This window comes from Caretta caretta, chromosome 21 (assembly GCF_965140235.1).
Source record: "Caretta caretta isolate rCarCar2 chromosome 21, rCarCar1.hap1, whole genome shotgun sequence".
Classification (NCBI taxonomy): domain Eukaryota; kingdom Metazoa; phylum Chordata; order Testudines; family Cheloniidae; genus Caretta; species Caretta caretta.
The window spans coordinates 707,038-731,567 of record NC_134226.1 but is presented as its reverse complement, the minus strand read 5'-3'; the positions used below and the strand labels follow the sequence as shown (position 1 = coordinate 731,567).

The 24,530-nt window shown below is 41.4% G+C and overlaps 1 protein-coding gene across 1 annotated transcript in view; it reads left to right on the top strand.

Moving 5' to 3' along the window:
• Positions 1–24,530, top strand: part of SYCP1 (synaptonemal complex protein 1) — a 74,196-nt gene that overhangs the window by 26,907 nt on the left and 22,759 nt on the right. Inside the window, 10 exon segments of the mRNA XM_048826802.2 lie at positions 1,025–1,141; positions 2,884–2,988; positions 7,877–7,980; positions 11,620–11,737; positions 12,014–12,084; positions 14,019–14,100; positions 16,096–16,158; positions 16,864–16,926; positions 18,560–18,622; positions 20,711–20,827. Of these exon segments, the coding sequence (XP_048682759.1) occupies positions 1,025–1,141; positions 2,884–2,988; positions 7,877–7,980; positions 11,620–11,737; positions 12,014–12,084; positions 14,019–14,100; positions 16,096–16,158; positions 16,864–16,926; positions 18,560–18,622; positions 20,711–20,827 (903 nt within the window).

Genomic DNA, 24,530 nt, shown 5'->3' with positions numbered 1-24,530 from the left:
CCCATTGGAAATACTTCAATGGAATTGCATTTTCTCCCTACGAGGCATTATTTTTTCCTGTATGTCAGGCATAACAAGGAATTGCAGTTCTATCCATCTTTTCCCCAGTGAATCATCATGGACGGGAATGACACATACTAGGTATTTCCCTTTAGGGAAGTACCTTCAGGAATTAGTGCTGACCCTCTAACAGAGTGTGTCTGTTCGGCAGCACCCCTTGCCTGCCCGGGGTAGCTCTGTAGTACTTTGCCTCCGTTTCCCTCTTCTTCAGAGCCTCTTTAAACTCTACATACGCAAGTTGGTGCTGTAGATGTGGCTTGGCCCTCTGATCAAGTCACAAACAACACCTTCTGGGGTAGCAAAAGTCCTACTAAAAGTCCATACAAACAAAAATGTTGTTTTCTGCCCTTCATGGGCTTCTCTTCAGCGTATTTTCTGAACACTCTTCTCTGCTGCTTTCTGGGCTACTTTTGAGTCTCTCTGGTACAGAGCACTGTTCCCCAGGTTGGTTCCCCTGGAGTACCTGGCCTCTTGCCTTGCCAGCCAACCCTCAGCTCTTTTCTAAGGCCCATGTGTCCATTAAGTGTCAGCCAATTCTCTTATTATCATCCCCTCAGGCTGGGAAGGAGCTAATTAATTAGGGCATTGGTGGACCTGGCCCCATCCCTTCTTACAAGGAGCCAGTCACCCTGTGACACTGCCAATATGAATTCCTTAAATCCAGTAGAGTCTTATATTGGTGCCTATGACTGTATTATCTGAGTACTCTTCACTTTTATTAGATTGGCATAGTATGGTTCATAGTGGATTTCATGGTCCCCTTTGCGTTCCGTCATCTGTGGGGTTTACCCAGGCATGGGATGGGAGGCACTTCTAGCATTGACATTGAGTGGGGCAGGATGGGGGAGAGGGAGTAGTATGTATTCTTTGTTGTATAAAAATATGACTGAAAATAACCCATATTTAATAAATCTTCTCAGCTTACTGTAAGATACATGTTAAAACATTTTCCTTTACTGTTTAGGAGAGGTCAGTAAAACTTCAAAAAGATTTGGAGCAGCAGTTAGTGTGTGAACAATCAGAAAAAACGATATTAATAAAAGAGAGAGAAATTAGGGACTCTGACCACTTAGAGTTTAAGGTTAGACCATGTGGTTTTTCTTGTTAATTGTACTTAAAATTTCATTTTATTTGTTACCTCTTGAACTAGCTATTTCAAAAGTTATAGATTTTTTTGTTTATAGATTTCCCCCACCACCACCCAAGGGAAGATGCTTTTCTTTGAGAATCGCCAGTACATAAGATTCCCATTTATAGTGATGCACACGCCCAGCTTGCAGAGGTTGGCAAACTATAGATAGCAGTGCCTGTTGGGGTAGTGCAAGTGCCCCTTTATAGACAAAACCTTCAAGGGTCTGAAGCTATAGAAAGGATTCAGGGCCCTAGTTGCCACAGTTCCCTCACTGGAGTTGTATCCCACATCATTCGATCAGGTGGGGAGCGTTCTTCCCCTTAGAACAGGCCGAGGGGCCAACTAGGGTGACGAGGCTTCCCAATACTATCAGGACCGTCCCAATATTAGGAGTTTTGTCTTTTATATGCACACACACACCAAGCCCTCCCAAAGTGCCCTGATTTGTCACACTTGCTACCTGGTCACCCTGGGGCCAACTCCAGGCCCTGTGAATCCTAGATTCGGGCAGCACTGACTCCCTGTTACAGATTTGGTTAAGCTTCCCGTGCTAGGCACTTGACACACTGCAGTGAGGGGATGTAAATGCTGAACCCCACGTGCCCTTAGCTTGCTGGGGCTGGTGGTGGTTAGCATTGTCCCCGGCTTTGGGCCTTTAGGCATACACTCCAAGTGCAGATCTTGTGTCTGACAACTCTTGGCAGTGGGGATGCTATGGTCCAAATGCATATCTCCTGAAACTAGTGCCATCTCCTGCAAGCCTCCCGAGCAGCTCTTGTTTGTTTCCTAGAATCCTATTGAATGTGTTAGCCTTCTGTGTTTAACCCTTCAGGGACATGTGATAGTGAAAGCCATCAAACAGATTTTTTACAGGATTCTACAACACTTACTCTTTACGTAACAGCATATGAGAGAGAGAGGCAGATTTAGATGAAATAATAAACACACGTATTTGTGTTTTCCTTGCCTCAATTTTGTTACCACTTTGAAGATTTTTTTGGGCTTGGGCAGATTCCTCTGGGGTGTCTGGGATCCTTCTGTCACTACAGAGCCTTTCTAGGTCAGCTAACTTTCTCTGATCTTGGCTGGTTCCACAGTTAAACTGGACCCTCCCAGCTCCTCCCTCTCCTCCCCCGGTGAAGGCAAGTCGATTTCTTCCTCATTGCTGTCAAAGTTTCCTGTTTGTCTCAGTGAGCCTATCACTCATGTTATACGGGCCACCAACAATCCTTTGCTACTGGGGATTTTCCACTCCCCCTCTCTTGAGAGGAGATGTAGGGACTAGCTTTTCCCAGCCTCTGCCAACCTGTTGGCCCAAGGTGTTTCCACCTTAATAGGCAACAGTTTTAGGTTTAATGAATGACTATTGCTCCTGGTCTGGCAGAAAATGGTGGATGCCACATCCACATTCCATGATACAACAGTTTCATAAGAACAACTTTATAATATCAACTAGAATTAATAAATCTACATCGACAAATTCCCCAAATCATTAATGCAGTCTAACTTGGTTGCAATGTATATGTATTTATTATACAATGTTACTTATGGTCCTACATTTGGTTGTGTAATTAGAAATTATATTTAAAAATATGCCCATGTATGCCAGGGCTGACTTTAGCCAATTAAGCTTATTCTTTATATGTCCAAGCCCTAATTTTGTAAATTTTGAGATCAATGTTCTTAAACAGGAACAAGTTCAAGGACTTTTATCTGAAAAGAAACATCTTGAGATCACTATTGTGAAACTACAAGAGAGAGAAAAAGAGATGAAGGATAGTCTTCAAATCAGAGAGGTCTGTAGAAAGGGTGACTTTTTTCTCAGAAATATCTTATTGATATAATGCGCTCGAATATCCTGATTAGTGACTTGCAGAAATTATTGTGCATGCAATGAAATTAAAAACAGGTTTAAAATAAAAATAAGGAAGTACTTCTTCACACAATGCACAGTCAACCTCTGGAACTCATTGCTAGTGGATTTTGTGAAGGTCAAAAGTATAATCAGGTTAAAAAAAGAATTAGATAAGTTCATGGAGGATAGGTCCATCAGTGGCTATCAGCCAAAATGGTCAGAGATGCAATGCCATGTTCCAGGTGTTGCTAAATCTTTCTCTGACTGCTAGAAGCTGGGACTGGATGACGGAATGGATTATTCCATAATTACCCTGCTTTGTTAATTTCTTCTGAAGCGTCTGGCACTGGCCAATGTCGGAAGACAGGATACTGGGCTAGATAGACCATTGGTCTGACCCAGTATCACCATTTAAATGTTTTTATGAGTTTTTACATTACATATATTACATTTAAAAATCCAGGAGAAGATATGTCCTGTTAGGCACTAAGGAGGCTCTCCTCTGCAAGTGCCCTGGCAACCCGGCACACTTCTGATTCCAGCAGGGAGAAGAGTTGGAAGAAAGTTGACACTGGCACCGATGGGTACTCCAGTACTGCAAAAGAACAGTTACTCACCTTCTCATAACTGTTGTTCTTTGAGATGTGTTGTTCATGTCAGGGTCTTAATTAGCGGTAAGGCGATATGGGAAGGGCCTGAAGGGGGAAGGATGTCTGCCATAGAGTCTGCATCATCTGTAACTTCTTCCGCCTTAATGCCCAGACCCTGTGCGACCTGGCAGAGCAGTTGCTGCAACACCCTGGAGTCTTCCAGGGCTGAGGCGATGGTAGCGCCTGCGAGTGCTTCTTCTGGGGAAGATGAGGAGGAGGTCACTAGGGGAGGTGGTTGTTCCCTTCCATCCCTGCACGAGGGATCTTGTGAGCCAGTGGGGATTGATAGTCTGGTCTTGGTGCCGAGAAGAGCACCAGCGTTGACATCGCCCTCCCACCCCCACCCCGGTCAGTGCAGGAGGCACTGTCAAGTAGTGTGTCTGCACCATGGTGGTTGTCAACATCGGTGCAGGCAGTGTCGATGACGGCGTTGGTGCCTTAGTACGGGCTGGTGCTGTAGCCAGTGCCGCAGTCAGTGCCAAGGCCGCTGTTGGCGTCGTGACCTGAGCGCTGGCACCTCTGGAGCCCAGGGCACTGCCGAAGGGGCTGCCAATGTTGGTGCCGACGTCGGCAATGTTGATTCAGATGATGGCATAGATGCCAGAGGTAGTTGCTCAGACACTGGACGTGGTGGGATAAAGGTAGCAGACATGACTGAAGCGGCACCTGAGCGAGAGCCTTGGCTCCAACCCTGGGCTTGTAGGAAAGCCCATGGAGTCCAGAAGGGCAACCGAGCTGGATTTTGCCATTGAGAGGCCCACTGTCGGGACCTCCTATGGTGCCTGGAGGATGACTTTCTGCTCCCACTATAGTCGGAGCGGTACGAGTCCCACTCCAACTTGGAAGCCTCGGAATACGAGGACCGAGGCAGCGCTGCACCTCGAAGTGTCGGGAGTCTGGGGACTGACTTTGCTCCCTGGCATGCATTTTGCTCAGTCCTTGCAGGTCTTGAAACCCGGGAATCACGGCATGTCCCGGTGTGGCAAGAAATGGGGGGAAGCCTAGGGGAAAAAACCCTGTAACGGAACTTACGACTAATTAACTAGGTAACAAACTAAACTGATTAAACAAGAAGAATACAACGAGAGTCGAACTGCTAAGCCATTTGCCGGAGCAAGAGCCAGGGAAGTTCCAGCTACCATCACTGGCAGTGAGAAGGAGGGGGTGGCAGGTCAACAGCGCTCTATATTGGGCGCCATGAAGGTATAACTCCGGGGGCGCCCAGGCTGACCCTACGGCAGCTGCTAAGGGAAAAATCTTCTGGCTACTGTGCACGTGCACGCGCACACACCTGTTTGGAATCGACATGAACAAGCACTCGAAGAAGAACATCAGTGCTGACCTCCTTGGCACTGACACTGGAAGAGAGAGACCCAGGACACTTTGAATCCAGCACAGAGCGCTTGAAGCTGCATTTGCCTCAGTGAACATCATGGGTTCCCTGGAAGGAGACTCTAAGTTCAAAGACCTACTACTGAGGCATTCCAGTTCTAGAGACAGTGGCAGGGCACCAATATCAAAGAAAGCCAGAGAGACTTTGGCCCCTATATCTATTTTGGCACCAAGATACCTTCAAGCCCCGACCATGACACTGACTAAGAAATCATTTCAGGCACCAAGGTTTGATGGTTTCACTTTCACTGTGCCTCCCAACATTGACTCAAGCACCAATCTTGGTACCAGCACCATCCTTGCTGGACCTACACCTGATGGCACCACCATTCCTGAAGAAGGTTTTCTCCTTTTTCTCTCCTGGCTTCTACAGCAACTCCTCGTCAGAGAAGGTGGAATGATACCCTAGGAGATACCCAAAGGACAATCAGTATCTGGCCCTCTGCAAGATGGTAATGAATGGACCACCCACAACCTAGACAGTATCAATATGAGATGCCACCATGGCTGTATTGCCCATATTGGGGCCTGCCATCCCATCAGCCCTGGAGTCACTCCCTGTGGTAAAAGCCGCCACGAGGAGGAGATCTTGCTATCTGTTTGTCAATGATAGCGAGGGCTTCCTCACTGGAACTGAAAGAGCAGGAGGGAGAGCCAACAGGGCAGGCTAGGGAGACGCTGCAGTTTCCCTCAATACCCAGGGAATTCTCTTCCTCACCTGATGAGGCTATCAATCTGGCCCTGGTGCCAACAGTGGATGCCTTTTGGGTATTCCAGGAACTCTTGTCTGAAGTTGCAGATATTTGGGCTGTCAAAACAAATGTAATCCAAAAGCATAACTTATCCCTCCAAAACAGAAATACAACTCTTGTGGTAGAGGAGGCCATTTTGTAGTCAGAACTCTGAGTCAGGTTGGGTACCCACATCGTTCAAGCTCTGTTGGATCTGGATTGTGAACATGTCATTGGAGAACATCAGACTGTTGTCAGTAATCTTGTTGACAAAGCTGGACATCTTGAGCATGGTGGCAGAAAACTCATCGCCTGCTTTGAGATATTTGTCTTTGTGGGAGAGGGCATCTGTCTTTCCATTTCTTCTCACAAGGTGATAACTTACAACAGAGGCAAAGTAAGAAAAGTAGAGAGACCAGTGGATCTGGCAATGGTTAAAAAGTCTAGCAATCCATAGGTATTCCAAGTTCTTGTGGTCTGTCAGGACTTTGAGCAGGAACTGGGCTACTTCTAGAGGTGTCATCATTCCTTGAAAGCTGACTTAATAACCAATAGCCCCTTATCCCAAATATCATTTTTTTCCCACCAGGGTTAGCTTCTGAGAATAAAAGGTACAGGGGTGGAGTTGGTTGCAGCTGCCCACGTATTGAGATAGTATTGCATCTGTGGCAAAATTTGAGGCATCAGCCTCAATCATAAATGGTTTGTAGGATCTGCATGAATCAGTGCTGAGGTGAATGCCGATTTCAGTTGATCAAAAGCCAACTGAGCTTCTATGGACGAGGCAAACCAGGCCACTGTTCGTAGGATCACCGTTATGGGTGCAACCAATGTTAGAGAATCCTTTTAATAAATTGCCTGAAGAGATTGGTGAACCCCAGGAGTCATTGCATACATCCTTGGAAGTGGCCCACTCAGATATTGTTGCCACCTTATTGGGGGTCCAGGGTGAGTCCCTCGCGTGAGACAATAAATCCCAACAATTCCATTATATCCTTATCAAACTGACGTTGCTCTTGATTTGCGTAGAGGTCTGGCAGAGTCTCTCCAAGACAATGCACACGGGATGAAAATGAAGATACTGACTTTCAGAGAAAATGAGGATGTCATCTAGAAAAATGATGACAAATTGTCCAGCTTGTCCCTGAAGATGTCATTAAAGAAATGCTGGAAGGTTGCTGGGAGTGTTGCACAATGCAAAACGGCATGATCAGATGCTTGACATGGCCAGCCCTGGTATGGAACGTAGTCTCCTTCCCAGATCCTTAATAGCTTGTAAGCTCTGCAGAGGTCCAACTTTGCAAAGACCTTGTCAGAACAGTCTTTCAAACAGCTCATTTATGAAAGGAGTACCAGTTTTCAGTATGATGTTGTTCAGAGCTTGTTAGTCCACACAGTTGGAAGATTCCTGACGTTATCTAAGTAGGACTCCCACTAGCATCAACCAAGCAAATGGGTAGCTGTTTGAGTGTCACCAAGAGGAGAATCCATGTGGCCAGTCTGTCAGAGAAGAAAGAATGGTTAGTTACCCTACAGTAACTATTTCTTTGACATGTATTGTCCACAAGGATTCCATGACCTGCCCTTTCCAACTATTATGGATTCCTGTTTCTCTGGGATTCTGTATTGGTGATGGAATGGAGGGATGTGCGGGCGTGCTCTGCCCTCCTCTTTGTAGCACATCCCTTGCATATACATCCTAATAACATCTTATGTATTCCTCACTGAAGGCTCTATCCTGAATTCGTTGTATTCCCAAACTTCCATTGGGTTTGTGAGGAGTCCATGTGCCCATCTATGCACTCAAACAAAACACTTACAACCTGGTTACTCAGGCTATGCACTAGGGAGAGGATTTGTCTTGTGTAGCTATATGAAATATTTTAATGCAAACATTTAATATCATAGTAGTCCATACAATGCTATATAAATGTAATCTGACTAACAGCTGTCCATAGATTGGTTTATGAAGTTTTGGGTTGTCTGTTTCTTTGCAGCAGTATTCAGAAACTATATATTATAAATGCATAAGCACTTGTGAAATTTTTTTCTGCAGAAAGAAGTACGTGATTTGGAAGTACGGTTAACTGGTGCAGTTGAAAATGAACAAAATTGTTTAAAACAGATTACAGTACTGAATGCAGAGCTTGAAAAAGAGATGTATGACTTTATTTTTAATTACATTACCTTTAAAGTTGTTGCTCCTTTTAATGCATATTTAAATTCTGTGATTTGTTTTCTAATGAAAAATGTAAGGTTTATTTTGTTACATTGTACCCCTTTGCAATTACTGTGCATCTCTCACTTCACACTTGTCTCTGCTGTCTCTCCCTCTTATTGGTACCAGAGCACAAAGGGGGGAAGCGTTACATATGGAAAGGGGTTGTCTTTAGGAAGAACCCTGGAAAACTGCTTAAGCTGTAACAAATGTCAAAAGTTTGTAAAAGAGAAATCAAGGTGCAATTGTTGCTGATACCTCAATTCCCTTCCCTTCTGCTCAGAGTATTTTTCAGTAATGTAAAAGTTGAATGGACTACCACCTTCCTCTTCTCCCCCCCCCCCCCCCACAGTGTTACTGTATTTATCTGTGCATTTTAAAATTAGACTAATACTAGTATTAGTATTTACAGCTGGAGACCCACTTTAGATAACCTGAGAGATTATTAGTATAATCACTAAACTGGGAGGAGAGGTAGATACGCTGGAGGGTAGGGATAGGATACAGAGGGACCTAGACAAATTAGAGGATTGGGCCAAAAGAAATCTGATGAGGTTCAACAAGGACAAGTGCAGAGTCCTGCACTTAGGACGCAAGAATCCCATACACCGCTACAGACTAGGGACCGAATGGCTAGACAGCAGTTCTGCAGAAAAGGACCTAGGGGTTACAGTGGATGAGACGCTGGATATGAGTCAACAGTGTGCCCTTGTTGCCAAGAAGGCCAATGGCATTTTGGGATGTATAAATAGGGGCATTGCCAGCAGATTGAGGGACGTGATCTTTCCTCTCTATTCGACATTGGTGAGGCCTCATCTGGAGTATTGTGTCCAGTTTTGGGCCCCACACTACAAGAAGGATGTGAAAAAAATTGGAAAGGGTCCAGCGGAGGGCAACAAAAATGATTAGGGGACTGGAACACATGACTTATGAGGAGGGGCTGAGGGAACTGGGATTGTTTAGTCAGCGGAAGAGAAGAGTGAGGAGGGATTTGATAGCTGCTTTCAACTACCTGAAAGGGGGTTCCAAAGAGGATGGATCCAGACTGTTCTCAGTGGTAGCAGATGACAGAAGGAGGAGTAATGGTCTCAAGTTGCAGTGGGGGAGGTTTAGGTTGGATATCAGGAAAAACTTTTTCACTAGGAGGGTGGTGAAGCACGGGAATGCATTACCTAGGGAGGTGTTGGAATCTCTTTCCTTTGAGGTTTTTAAGATCAGGCTTGACAGAGCCCTGGCTGGGATGATTTAGTTGGGGATTGGTCCTGCTTTGAGCAGGGGGTTGGACTAGATGACCTCCTGAGGTCCCTTCCAACCCTGTTATTCTATTATTTGTATTATGGTTGAGGCCCCAGTCAGGATCAGGGCTCCACAAGCTGTGCAGTGTAGAAACATCTAGAAGAATCCATTGCCTGTCACAATGATTTTATAGCCTTATTTCGAATCATAGAAATGGAGGACTGGAAGGGACCTTCATAGGTCATCTAGTCCAGTCCACTACATTGAGGCAGGACTAAATATTTTCTAGACCATCCCTGACAGGTGTTTGTCTAACCTGTTCTTAAAAAACCACCAATGACTGAGATTCCACAACATCCCTATATAATTTGTTCCAATGCTTAACTACCCTTACTATCAGGAAATTTTTCCTAATGTCTAACCTATCAAACAACCATTTATTTAAATATTTTTGGATGTTTTCTACATTTTCAAATATATTGATTTCACTTACAACACAGAATACAAAGTGTATAGTGCTCACTTTATATTTTTGATTACAAATATTTGCACTGTAAAAATAATAAATAGTATTTTTCAGTTCACCTCACACAAGCACAATAGTACAATCTCTTTATTATGAAAGTGAAACTTATAAATGTACATTTTTTTGTTACATAACTGTACTCAAAAACAAAAACAATGTAAAACTTTAGAGCCTACAAGTCCACTCTGTCCTACTTCTTGTTCAGCCAATCGCTAAGACAAACAAGTTTGTTTACATTTACAGGAGATAATGGTGCTCCCTTCTTATTTACAATGTCACCAGAAAGTGAGAATGGGCGTTCACATGGCATTTTTGTAGTTGGCATTGCAAGGAATTTATGTGCCAGATATGCTAAGCATTTGTGTATCCTTCCATGCTTTGGCCACCATTCCAGAGGACATGCTGCTGATGCTCGTTAAAAAATAATGCATTAATTAAATTTGAGACTGAACTCCTTGTGGGAGTATTGTATGTCTTCTGCTCTGTTTAACCCACATTCTGCCATATATTTCATGTTATAACAGTCTGGTATGATGACTAAGCACATGTTCGTTTTAAGAAAACTTTCACTGCCGATTTGACAAAATGCAAAGGAGGTACCAATGTGAGATTTCTAAAGATAGCTACAGCATTCGACCCAAGGTTTATGAATCTGAAGTACCTTCCAAAATCTGAGAGGATGAGGTGTGGAGCATGCTTTCAGAAGTCGTAGAAGAGCAACGCTCCAATGCGGAAACTACAGAACCTGAACCACCAAAAAAGAAAATCACCCTTCTGCTGGTGGTATCTGACTCAGATGATGTAAAGTGAACATGCAGCGGTCTGCACTGCTTTGGATCATTATCGAGCAGAGCCTATTATCAGCATGGATGCATGTTCTCTGGAATGGTGGTTGAAGCGTGATGGGACATACGAATCTTTAGCACATCTGGCACATAAATATCTTGCAGTGGTGGCTACAACAGTGCCATGCGAACATCTGTTCTCACTTTCAGGTGATATTTTAAACAAGAAGCGGGCAGGATTATCTCCTGTAAATGGAAACAAACTTGTTTGTCTGAGCAATTGGCTGAACAAGAAGTTGGGCTGAGTGGAAGTGTGGGCTCTAAAGTTTTACTGTTTTATTTTCGAATGCAGGTTTTTTTTGTACATAATTCTGCATTTGTAAGTTCAACTTTCATGATAGAGATTTCACTACAGTACTTGTATCAGGTGAATTGAAAATACTGTTTTTTTTACAATGTAAATATTTGCAATAAAAAATGTAAAGTGAGCACTGTACACTCTGTATTCTGTGTTACAATTGAAATCAGCATATTTGAAAATGTAGAAAACATTCAAATATATTTAAATAAACGGTTGCTTGATATCCCTACTGCAAATACATCCCCGAATGATGTTCGCTTTTTAAGACAAGATATATTAAGTGTATGTAACACATGGTGGGAGGAGGACAAAGATAACAGCAATAAAAACATATGGTTACATATTCTAGCTGTGTACATAATTTGGTAGTTCAAAGTAATTTTAAATGTACAGCTATATCAGCATGCTAAGCAGTTAGTAGAATAAGGGCCTGAGGGCACACAGATTTGCATTCTGTACAATCACTGAAAAATAATTGTACTCTTAGGCAAATCTGCCACCTCTTAATCCAGCCAGCGTGCAGGGATTTACATAACCAAAAACTAACTGTACAGTGGTGAGTCAGCAATGTTTCAGGTACCCTGTGTTCAAGAAGCTTCGTCATGATCTGATTTGAAAGGGAATTTGAGAATACAAGTAAATTATTCCTCTTATCTCCCAATTATTTTAATAGGATACAGAATGAGGAACTAAATATGAATTGCAGTAAACTTTTATTAGAAAAAGAACAAATATCTCAAAAGAAAAGCGATACTGTCACTGAGCTCAAGAAACTACAAGAAGTTCATAAGGCAAGTTGAGAAGTAAACTTACCTTCTTTTGGAAGACACTTCTTACTCAAAATAAAATGTGATTAAAGCATATGGTATATCAAAATATGACACAGGACCATTTTCATGATGTTAGTTAATTTTGAAACACAGTTTTTGCACTTTAAAATACAAATGGTGAAATTCACCCTTTGCAGAGGACTAGATAAAAGCATATGTACTTCTTTGTGCTATCTGTCACTGCACAGATTGAATTTCACTCAAAATAAATAATTGATTGTATGCATCTTTGTTTAGGATAACAGAAAGAAAGAAGAAAAGACTAAGAAGCTAATAGAAAACCTTGAAGAAACAAATGGCCAGCTAAGGGAAGGAAAAACAAAAATATAAGTAGCATATTCTTAGAAAGTCTTGATTCATTTATTTACCTTTAGATTTTGGAGTTATCCTTTTCTAGATATATATGTTTACGCATTGGCTTCTATGACTTCAGATTAATATATTTGTTTTCAGGCTGAATGTTAATGTAATGGGTCTTACTCTCTCTCTGGTGATTTTTGGGGCACTCAGGACTGAGAGTCACCTTGTTACCCTCCTTCCTGACGAGGAGGAGGTAACAAAGGAGAGTCTTGCCTGTGATGACTGGGTGGCCTGTCAGCCATGCAAGCACCCTTCCTGCAGGCTCTGCCAGGTCCTTTTGGTTGTGTATGAATTCCTCTGGAGCATTTCGCTGTGATATCCAGTCCCTGACTCTGGTTACTCACAGAAATTCCAGATCCTCTGTCCCCAAAGGCAGAGCATACTCCAGTTTACCAGTTTTACCTTAAACCCTCCTCCTCCAGAAGATACAGCTTTGTAATAAAATTAAATAAGGTCTATTTAAGAAAGGATAGCAATTCTACTAGAAATAAGAGTATTGGAAACAGATGGTCACAACTAAATCATAAAACACTAACCTAGGTCTACACTTGTTAACATTTACTTTTCCAATCTAATAAAGTAGGTTTTCCCTGCCAAAGTTCAGTGCATTGCAGAGCTGGCTGGCTTCAAAGGAACACTGCTCCAATTTTTTTGTGAGATCAAGCACCCTCCTCAAGATGTCTCCTCAGTGACAGAATACCAAGTGCCTTTCCCCTTCTGTGTTATACTGAAACAGTCTTTTGTCTTCATTCATTCATTCAGGGTGATTTCTGTCTTTTGTACCATTCCTTTTTTTACCTCCAAGTGGTTTTGATTGTTTGTGATTGTGTCTGATGGTTTTCCATTGAAAGTCTTGGGATGAAGCAAGACTAGACTATTGAGCCTTGCATTACGTCACTGGCTAACCAAGACATGTTCACAATTCCGACCTCCTCAAATGAGCCATTGTGGAGACTTATCCTCTGGTGATGAACTTCTGCTTCAAGTCCAAAAAGCAGACTTTCCATATAGTTCCTTAAATATTACCCACACATTCATCTTGCAATGCTTATGAGTCTTGAGAAGTCATGAGCTTTCTGTAGATACCTTATGTGTTACTTTTTGATAAATATTCTGCAAGATGTGTGTTTAGTGTAGTGAGCTTGTCAGGTCTGAGGTGAGAATTGTTTGCAAAGAACAGGGGCCCCTTTGCCTCTGTGTCACATTCTCATTTACATTAAGACTATTCTGCACTATTCTGGCAGTGTACAGAGCCATAAAATTGCTATGACAATAATTTACTCCCACTTTATATTTGTTAGTTATGTTCTTTTTTTGTAATTGTTGCACAGTTTATACCAAGAGCTATACTGCATCATTCATTTTCATCTAAGACGTTAGAAGTTTGGGTTTTCAGTTTTCTCAGAAAAACCCTTTAATTATAGAGGAAATTTAAAGAAAATAGCATATACAAAGTTATTAGTTAAATGTGGAAAAAATGAGATTATTATGGAGAAGAGGATTCTTATTAAATTTTACCATCTGAAGTGTTGTATATTTTGACAAGACTCATTGTTAATCTGCCTTCCATAATATGGATTCAGATATTATGGAGATAGATGCATTAAAATAATGTAGATAGATAAACTTATTGTATGCATAGGACTTTCTAGGTCTGTGAAAAATACATACAGCTCAGAAGTGAAAGTCTGCGCCACTGCCCTGTACCTTTTAGGGACATCTTCAAAGACTGGCATAAAGCACCCTTAATATTAGCTATAAAGGAAGCTGCCTTTCTAGCTTTGAGCTAAGCTGTGATTTTTTAAAAATTTTTTAGCAGCAGTGAAAGAAATCTTCATTTTAAAATTAATTATTTACTAATACTTATTAATTTGGCATTTAGAAATGACTTGGAGTCTCTGAAGGAGAAGATGAAAAAGAAAGATGAAGAAGCTAAAACTAAACTGGATGAAAGTGAAGAAAATGTATGGGATATATACAGTGCTATATCTTATTATGAAAAAGCTATAGCAGTAAATGTCTGAGCCAAAAAAGGTATCCTTAGGAAACAGATGATGGCGAGTAGGAAATAATAATTGTGTAGGAACAGGCTGGTTGTGATGCTTTCCATGAGTACCCAGGGTTGTGAGGCACCTACCTACCCCTTAGAGTGAGAAAGTACCTGCTGTGGATCAGCTCACTGACTGCACTGGCCTCTGACAATGCAAACACTACCTTCCAGGACTCCTCAGGCCTTGCACACCCTGTGCAGGTTAGTGATAGGAACACACCAATCCCCAAGTCCTCCGAATGTCCCTCTGGACTGCCCAGCCCCTGTTCCATGTTCACAGAACTCAGCTTTGCTACTCAAAAAGGAATAATACACACCAAATTACAGTTTTAATTCAGGATCACCAGACCACTTAATATACAGCACTTAGATATATTTATAGTGAAAACAAGAATAAGTTTATTATCAAACAGAGATTTAAATGATACAAAATCAGAATATTGGAAACCTATGTTTGCAGATAAAACAAAATCATAAAATGCATTCTAGAGCTTACACTTTGTCAGATGTTTGGCTGCATGCGTGTGTTCCTGCATGTTGCACTAGCTTTGTCCAGATAGCCAATACAGCAGGCTCTGATCGAACTGACCAATAAACACAAGACTTAGTTTAGTAGTGAAGGCACCCAGCCAGGTTTATTGCCAACAAAGCACAGTGCTAATGCCCTGGCTCAATGGTTACAGGTACGCTAACACGTATGCCTGTGACAATGGATTTTCCAGTGCCCCTTAGGCCAGACGAAGGGTAAAAGCGAGGTATCCCAACGTTTATAGACTGAGACAAACAGCCTGGGGTAGACAACTTATCTATCACCTTACGTGTTTCATGACATGTTTGTTATCACCCCTTGTACTTTTTCCTGATGTTTCAGACAGAACATCACTATTCATTACTTTTGTCAAACCATTTTATCATGTGCTGGGTTGGAGTGTTCTTGTACTGGCCTGCTGGAATGTGTTTACATATTCATTGTGTTTTAGCAATGGTAGCAATATTGGTGCCGAGATCGTGTACCGGACACTGACTTGCAGGCAAGCATATGCTTTTGACAGGGCCTAACTGTTGCTCATAGCATAACTTTTGCTGACGTTGGTTGAGACCTCAGGTCTTGCACTAGGCCCGTGCTTCAGGTTCTCTCTTTCTTAACTCACAGGACATTCCTCTGTCTCCTATAGGATAACTTACCCAAAGTCTTTCCCTAGCATTTTCAACCGGGACCTTTCAGAAGATCAAGCCTGCTGGTGCCTTGTCTTCACAGATTGAAGAATGCCGGAATTTCTCTGCATCACTAGCTGTACCGGACTATCCCTTTGATCTTCACCTCAAAACAGGGGTGTCCCCTAGCTGTTTGTCTTACTGTTCATTTCATTCTGAAGTCTCCACAAGCTCTTTGTTAGCATTTTACTAAGTATACCAAGAGACTTATATTGTAAGATCTGCAATACACAGTGATCCATCAGACTTCCTGTCTGTAGAAGTTTGTCTCAAGGCCCTATACCTTTGAATGACCTGCCTTTAACTACAAGATCTAGATCTTGTAATTTTCATCATGCATAACACCTCCCATGTTTTCCATATGTATGTCTCTGAATGATTATAATGACCAATGTGACCCATGGGTGTCTGTGGGTTAGATGAGATTTTAATACTAGTATGTCTGGTGTGGAGGATTTTTATTTTCTTATGTTTTCTGGTGCATAGAAATATATCTTGGAGCATGCTAAACAGTCTCTTATGAAGTTTTACTGTGAAATTAAATTAGATAAAGACACCCAGAACAAGGGATATTTGCTTGCTTGTTCTGTAAGTATAAATAAATAGCAGAAGAAAACTAGCTGCATATTTTGGGGCAATTTGTGGTAAAATTTCTAATAATAGTTTAGCCAGATTTTAAAATAATGTATTTCAGACTAGAAACATTGAAAGTGAAATTTCAAGAAAGGAAAAGCAACTGAAGATGCTAGAAAATAAGGTATGAGAGTGTACTATTATACTATGAACTAGAGAGAACTTCAAAAATTCTTTTCCGTTATAAGCATTAGCTGCAGTGTTTCATATACAATTTGTGAACAGAAAAGAGGTGATTATGGTTCCATATTACAAATTTTTGCTCTGCTCTAATTACAGCTTTTGATGTAGGACGACCAGACAACAAATGTGAAAAATCGGGATGGGGTGGGGGGTAATAGGAGCCTATATAAGAAAAAGACCCAAAAATCAGGACTTTCCCTATAAAATTGGGACATTTGGTCACCCTGTTTTGTTGGGCTGTCCTACTACAGTTTTACTAGCTAGCAGTAGACTATCAAAACCATTACAGTTTTAGTGCTCTAAATCCTGATTCAGCAAAACACGTAAGCTTGTAATTTACGTCCCACTGAAATCGGTGGGTTTTTATTCATGTGGTTATAGTTAAACACATGCTTAAAAGTTGTACTAAATAGATACTTGAGCATGTGCTTAAGTGTTTTTACTGAGTTGGGGCCAAGAATAGTTCCAATGAGCATCAGTGAGGTTAATCACATTATTGAAGTTGAGTATGCTTAAGTGCCTTACTGAATTGGGACCTATGCAAAGACAATTGCAATTGTTCTTAAAATATCAATCAAATAAATTAACAAATTCTAAAAATAATAATTTTGCAATGATTCATTGTTTGAAATCTCTCTGTTTTTAGTTTAACAATTTAAAGAAACAGATTGAAAATAAAACCAAATACAACGAAGAACTGCAGCAAGAGGTATGTAGAATTTTTTAAAGTTACAGGAACACGAAACACAAGAAATCCAACTGCATTTGTGTAGAGCAATACTGTTGTTCAGTCTCTGGTAGGATTTTAAATAGATGTGGAGTCTTTGCAAATGTCTATGAGATTACATAACTGGTTCCCTTTTCTATGATAGTCTTAATTCAGGTCAAATCTAAAGAAAGTTTAGTCTTTAAAATGGTTCTTTTTAATTGTAAAACTTGGTCTACTTTTGTGAAAAGTAATTGTAGAAAGAATATATTTATAATGAATTCTGATTATTTTGTATTTCATACACGGTGTTATCAGTATACTTCTAAATAAACACTTGAGTTATGTTAATTATCCATCAGGAAAAGCAGAAAAATAAAAATCTGAGCTCAGATTGTCCTCTCTTGTTAAAAGCCATGGGAGTGGATTTTTTGTGAGAAAATCTCATTGAAGGTTTTTTCACAGAGTTTTCCCCTATCTCACCCTACAAGGGGGCAGAGTTGTCTCCTTGTAGAAAAGCCATCCAGAAACTTGGGCCGTCTGCATGGAGCCTCTGTATCACTGCATCAGGTCTGGCCCTCTGGAGATTCCTTTGCAGTGCAGCCTGGGCCTGTATTAATTTTTTCATGGAAGTTCAACAAGCAGGAGGCAGAGATGTTCTGCATCCTGCTTTTTGCTCCTTTCTTCCACCCATGTTGCTCACATGAACCTTGAACCATGTGGAGAGTTTTCCACAGTGTCCACAAAGGGTAAAAAAAAGAGTTTTATTGAGGTACGTGAAAAGAAAAGGAGTACTTGTGGCACCTTAGAGACTAACAAATTTATTTGAGCATAAGCTTTCGTGAGCTACAGCTCACTTCATCGGATGCATTCAGTGGAAAATACAGTGGGGAGATTTATATACACCGAGAACATGAAACAATGGGTGTTACCATACACACTGTAAAGAGAGTGATCACTTAAGGTGAGCTATTACCAGCAGGAGAGCGGGGCGGGGGTGGGGAAGGAAGCTTTTTGTAGTGATAATCAAGGTGGGCCATTTCCAGCAGTTTACAAGAACGTCTGAGGAACAATGGGGGGTGGGGGATAAACATGGGGAAATAGTTTTACTTTGTGTAATGACCATCCACTCCCAGTCTCTATTCAAGCCTAAGTTAATTGTATCCAGTTTGCAAATTAATTCCAATTCAGCAGTCTCTCGTTGGAGTCTGTTTTTGAAGTTTTTTTTGTTGAAGTATTGCCACTTTTAGGTCTGTAATCGAGTGACCAGAGAGATTTAAGTGTTCTCCAACTGGTTTTTGGTACTTGAGCTTTCCTTCCACAGGAAGGATTTTTCAATGCACAAATCTTAGTGGCTCTGATATGGGACATGGATTGTGGGGGGAAAAAAAAAGTTTAAAGGAGAGAGTACCGGGATCAATCTTTAGTCCCAGTTCTGACTGTTGTGTGCTGGTGAGGCAGTACACAGTATGCAGAAAACTGCTGTAAATGGGCAGCTGAAGATACTCCGCCTCAATTTGCCCTGTGTTTTATACTAATTTTAGCTACCGAAGCAGCAAAGCAATACTCCAGTGTGTTAATAAAATAATGTAAATGTTTAAATGCATACCTTTAGTCTTCATTTTGGTTTTAACAGAATAAAGTGTTGAAAAAAAATATTGCAGCAGAAAGCAAGCAATCCAGTATTTATGAAGAGAAGGTAGGTGTATACTAAATATTTCTTGTAAAAGTGAAAGACAAGTAGTTGAAGAGCATGAGTCTGTCCTTCAGTCCCATTGAAGTCAATGAGATTACTTCTGTGCTTAAAAATTAAGCAAGTTTAATTGTTTTGCTGGATTGGGGCCAAAATGTTCAGCATCTTGTTGTATCAAGCTATGATATATTGGAGACTGTCGGCTCCCCATTGAAATCAGTAAGGATTGAAGTTTCTCAGAATCTTACAGGAGATGCTCTGCACCTCACTGAATCAAACCTTTAATAAGAAATTTGTGAAATTGTATCCACTGTTTCTAGGACAAGATTTCAAGGGTAGTCAGACTTTCAGTGCTGCCAAGCACCCAAGCATGTATTATCTTTTTTGGATTAGTTAATACTTTTAATTAGAAGTTGGCCCACGTTGCGATATTCAGATGTAGCATTCCAATACTACAATGTCTGTGACCACATAAGAACCTTTATAGATAGATAAGCACATTTTTATTTAGATTTTAGTTTGGCTCATTGCAGAGATACAGGTCAGCAACATAATTCAAATCCAAATAGGGAGTTTGGGAGTTCAGAATCTCTCTTTACTTTTAATTCTGTCAGGTTCAGTTTTCCTGGAAAATATAAAGTTATTCGGGGCTTGCTTCTGTATCATTCAGATCAAGGAAGTTGTCCCATTGACTTGACTCGAGCAGGGTTAAACCACAAATGATTTGTTCATAAATGAGCATTTTATGTGCGCATTGTAGCTGGTCAGGTCAGCCAGACCTGTGGAGGAGCTCTATGTAGCTCAAAAGCTTGTCTCTTTCACCAGCAGAAGTTGGTCCAATAAAAGATGTTAACTCACCCACCTTACCTCTCTAATATCTGGGACCAACATGGCTACAACAACAATTTTAAAAATACAGTTACGTACTTTGACAGCAATATAACATTATTTAAATTACTAATATCCTTGTGCTTTACTAAAATGAACAAAATAATATAAATGGTTTTTCTCCTTCTGAACTTCTTTTCTCTAGCATCTACTGAAAGTAGCACAAGAAATTTCTCTAGCCTAATTATTCAAATGCATATTAACTGGTTATATGTAATTTTTGTGATAAGTTTTTTCTGCCATAATATGAGCTGTTGTTTAAATATTCTAAGTACTTAATTTTGAATAAACTAATTTTACTAGGGTGCACCCTTTTAATTCATGTCATGGTTTCACTGAAGTCAGTTCTCAGTCAAACATGCAAATTGTTGGCCTCTTCCAGGCATTTTGCCAGCAAAATCAGGAGTTTAAAAGAATGTTTGAACAAATACAGTTCCTTTCATAGAGATTACTATTAATAATAATAAAAACCTACTAAGACTAATGGGCCAGGAAAATTCCCTGTTCTTCAATCAATGCTATTCTAAATGGAAATTATAAAAAACCACAGGACTAGATCATTGACTGTGGCTGAAGAGTACGCAGTACTGCTCAGGATGGGGATTGCAAAGGTGGCATGGGAGTCAATGGAGACTCCTTGCAGAGCCCTGCTTTCCATAGCAAATCTTCCCCCCCAAGAACAGGAAGAGTACAGGAATGGAAGACTATTCTGTGGCTGCACAGCTCTGGGAGGAAGTCATAATGCCAGTGGATGAATTTCCAGGGAATAGCAAGCATGGTCTTATTTTCTTGTGAATTTTAGGACATCATGTACACTTAGGGGGGGGCCCTCTCCTCTCAAGTAATCAGAAACTTCCCCCTCTTTAGGTGATGATGTCTTGGAGACAGTATTAGTTGAAACTCATTACGTTTCACTTTTCCTTTTTCATATGTTTTTCCATTGGAGGGGGTGATTTAATTGAAATTATTGTTGCTATTTTCCCACTAATTAGGAAAAAATGTGAAAGGCCATAGCTCAGATCCTTGTTTTAAAAAAAAATTGACTTGAAGGTAAACTGTCCCAGTACAGAAGTTGGTCCAATAAAAGATATTACCTCACTCATCGTGTATTTCCAGTATAGGTTAGGTAATAACCGCTTAAATGAATCAACATATATTAAAATTTAATCCTGAATGGTTAATTGAAATGATTTTATCCTTTAAAAGATGAATAAATTACAACTAGAGCTCGAAAATGTAAGTAGGCAACATAAAGAAACAGTTGACAGCTACCAAAAAGAAATCGAGGCAAAAAACGTAACCGAAGAAAAACTTATTGAAAAGGTAAGAATTACTAAAATGTACTGTTTCTTTGGATTCATTTGAGTAATTTGATATTTACCCAATGTTTAATGTGCTTTGTAAAGTTATTTAGAGCTGATCCTGAACTCCATTCACATGTTATAGTCCTGTGGACACCCATGGCCATATGGGGAAGCTGTCTATATACAATTTATTACTTCTATGTGAAATCATGAATTGTATGTGTAACTCCAACACTCAATTTGAAGTCAGTCAGTCAAGGGCTGGGAGAAGTTACAGATCAAACAAATTAAGTCATTAATGTGAATGGATCCCATTCAAATGGGACCATTTTTTGGACAATGTGATGGCTGAAGCCATGGAGAAACGGTTTTCTCTAACTTCTCTGCAAGTGGGTTTGAAAAGTGGAAAATCCCCAAAGAGCAAAACAAAGTACCAAGATGTTAGCGCTAGTTTTTAAAAACACAAAATCGGGGAGGGGAGGGTCAGACAGATGAAGAAGGCATGGTGCAGAGAGAGGAACAAAGACACATGGTTTTGGAAGGAGAGAGGACTTTTTTGACTTTGGGGGACCAGTCAAGGTCAAAGGAAACCGGCATGAGGAAAGAGAGAGAGACTCCATGATTTGGAGGAGAAACTATGGGCAGCGGGGGGGGGGGGGGGGGGGATGTCCCGGACACCCTAGAGGTCTCTAACCAAATCCCAGAAAACACTGAGGAGGAAACTGAAACAGGTGAGGAAATTGAGACAGGGAATAGCATATAGATGTTTTATTTTGCACGATCTGAATTTCTTTTGCACTAATATAAAAAGTAATTACTTTAGCAATACCTGTTGCAAAGCCTGTGTATGTTTGCTTCAACTATCATGAGTCCCTGAAGAGAAATTAAACCAGAGTGCCCACAAGGTTGGAGCTCTGAGAAGGTGTGAGAGTCAGATACTGGGGAGCCTAGGGAAGCCAGTGCCAGTTTTCAGGGCCTAGGAAGTTGGACCATGGAGTCTAAGCTTGCAGGTGGGTTGTTTGCAGAGTATTTGTAGCCTGAAAGTGTGCCTAGAGATCCAGAGTAAGAGACAGGGAATGCATGGGCTTTGTTCAGATTCAGGAAGCATAAGAGCACATGGATCCAGTGTGGTGATCGAAACGCAGCACCTGGTGAATGTCTAGTAGGGGGAGTTTGACCAGTGCCATGAAAAAGTCAGTGGAACTGGTTGTGTGTGAACTATGAATACTGGTGATTTATAGGCTTTCAGCACTGAGTCCTTAAGTGAAAACGTTCATATTTGGGTCTCTAAAGTGAGGCACCTAAATAAAAGCTAGGATTTAGTGCGTCCGTTTAGGAATCCAGGTTTGAAAATGTAGGCCTTAGTTTGTGAAATTGCCTTTCAACTAATGTGCATTTTAGTACAGGAATTTTTAAAATGAAAAATGTTATTTTTAAAACTAATTGCACAGGAATTTTTTGTTCTAGAAAGTACCAGACTGAAATACAATGAGAGTGAAAAAACTAAGATTTTAAAATATCTGTGTTACAGATTTTTGCAGGGCAACCAGGCATTTTTTAGTCTTCAATACTGTAGATTATAATATCACAAAGAAGAAAATACTCCAAATCAAGTGGTTCATTCCATCCATATTACTGTAATTGTTAGAATAACTTCAAAATGTATCTTGTGTATTTCATTAAATGAATAGCTGTGGTTTCATATTTGAGAAAAATACAAAAATGGTCAGACAAGTCCACTGTGAAAAAAGCACTTCTTCTCATGTGTGTATATATAGTATTTTAACTTTTTAAATATATTTTTAGCTTAGTTTATTTTATTTTTTTAACTTGATGCCACAAAATTTTGCCTGTCTTACAGTTAAAGATAAACTGTGCAACAATGCAGGCACTGCAAGTGAACCATATAAAGAACAAAGTGGCTTTTGAGCTAATGGAAACCCAACTAAGGGTATGTCTACACTACGAAATTAGGTCGAATTTATAGAAGTCGGTTTTTTAGAAATCGGTTTTATATATTCGAGTGTGTGTGTCCCCCCAGAAAATACTCTAAGTGCATTAAGTGAATTAACTCGGCGGAGCGCTTCCACAGTACCGAGGCTAGAGTCGACTTCCGGAGTGTTGCACTGTGGGTAGCTATCCCACAGTTCCCGCAGTCTCCGCTGCCCATTGGAATTCTGGGTTGAGATCCCAATGCCTGATGGGGCTAAAACATTGTCGCGGGTGGTTCTGGGTACATATCGTCAGGCCCCCGTTCCCTCCCTCCCTCCATGAAAGCAAGGGCAGACAATCGTTTTGCGCCTTTTTTCCTGAGTTACCTGTGCAGACACCATACCACGGCAAGCATGGAGCCCGCTCAGGTAACCGTCACCGTATGTCTCCTGGGTGCTGGCAGACGCGGTACTGCATTGCTGCACAGTAGCAGCAACCCATTGCCTTGTGGCAGCAGACAGTGCAATAGGACTGGTAGCCGTCATCGTCATGTCCAAGGTGCTCCTGGCCACATCGGCTGGGAGCGCCTGGACAGACATGGGCGCAGGGACTAAATTTGGAGTGACTTGATCAAGCCATTTTCTTTAGTCCTGCAGTCCGTCCTATTGAACCATCTTATGGTGAGCAGGCAGGTGATATGGATTGCTTAGCAGTCGTATTGTACCATCTTCTGCCGGGCAGGCAAGAGATGAGGATGGCTAGCAGTCGTATTGTACCATCTTCTGCCGAGCAGCCCTGAGATGTGGATGGCATGCAGTCCTTCTGCACCGTCTGCTGCCAGCCAAAGATGTAAAAGATAGATGGAGTGGATCAAAACAAGAAATAGACCAGATTTGTTTTGTACGCATTTGCCTCCTCCCCTGTCTAGGGGACTCATTCCTCTAGGTCACACTGCAGTCACTCACAGAGAAGGTGCAGCAAGGTAAATCTACCATGTATCAATCAGAGGCCAGACTAACCTTCTTGTTCCAATAAGAACAATAACTTAGGTGCACCATTTCTTACTGGAACCCTCTGTGAAGTCCTGCCTGAAATACTCCTTGATGTAAAGCCACCCCCTTTGTTTATTTTAGCTCCCTGAAGCCAACCCTGTAAGCCGTGTCGTCAGTCGCCCCTCCCTCCGTCAGAGCAACGGCAGACAATCGTTCCACGATTTTTTTCTGTGCGGACGCCATACCAAGGCAAGCATGGAGGCCGCTCAGCTCACTTTGGCAATTAGGAGCACATTAAACACCACACGCATTATCCAGCAGTATATGCAGCACCAGAACCTGGCAGAGCGATACCGGGCGAGTAGGCGATGTCAGCACGGTCACATGAGTGATCAGGACATGGACACAGATTTCTCTGAAAGCATGGGCCCTGCCAATGCATGCATCATGGTGCTAATGGGGCAGGTTCATGCTGTGGAACGCCGATTCTGGGCTCGGGAAACAAGCACAGACTGGTGGGACCGCATAGTGTTGCGGGTCTGGGACGATTCCCAGTGGCTGCGAAACTTTCACACGCGTAAGGGCACTTTCATGGAACTTTATGACTTGCTTTCCCCTGCCCTGAAGCACATGAATACCAAGATGAGAGCAGCCCTCACAGTTGAGAAGCGAGTGGCGATAGCCCTGTGGAAGCTTGTAACGCCAGACAGCTACCAGTCAGTCGGGAATCAATTTGGAGTGGGCAAATCTACTGTGGGGGCTGCTGTGATGCAAGTAGCCCACACAATCAAAGATCTG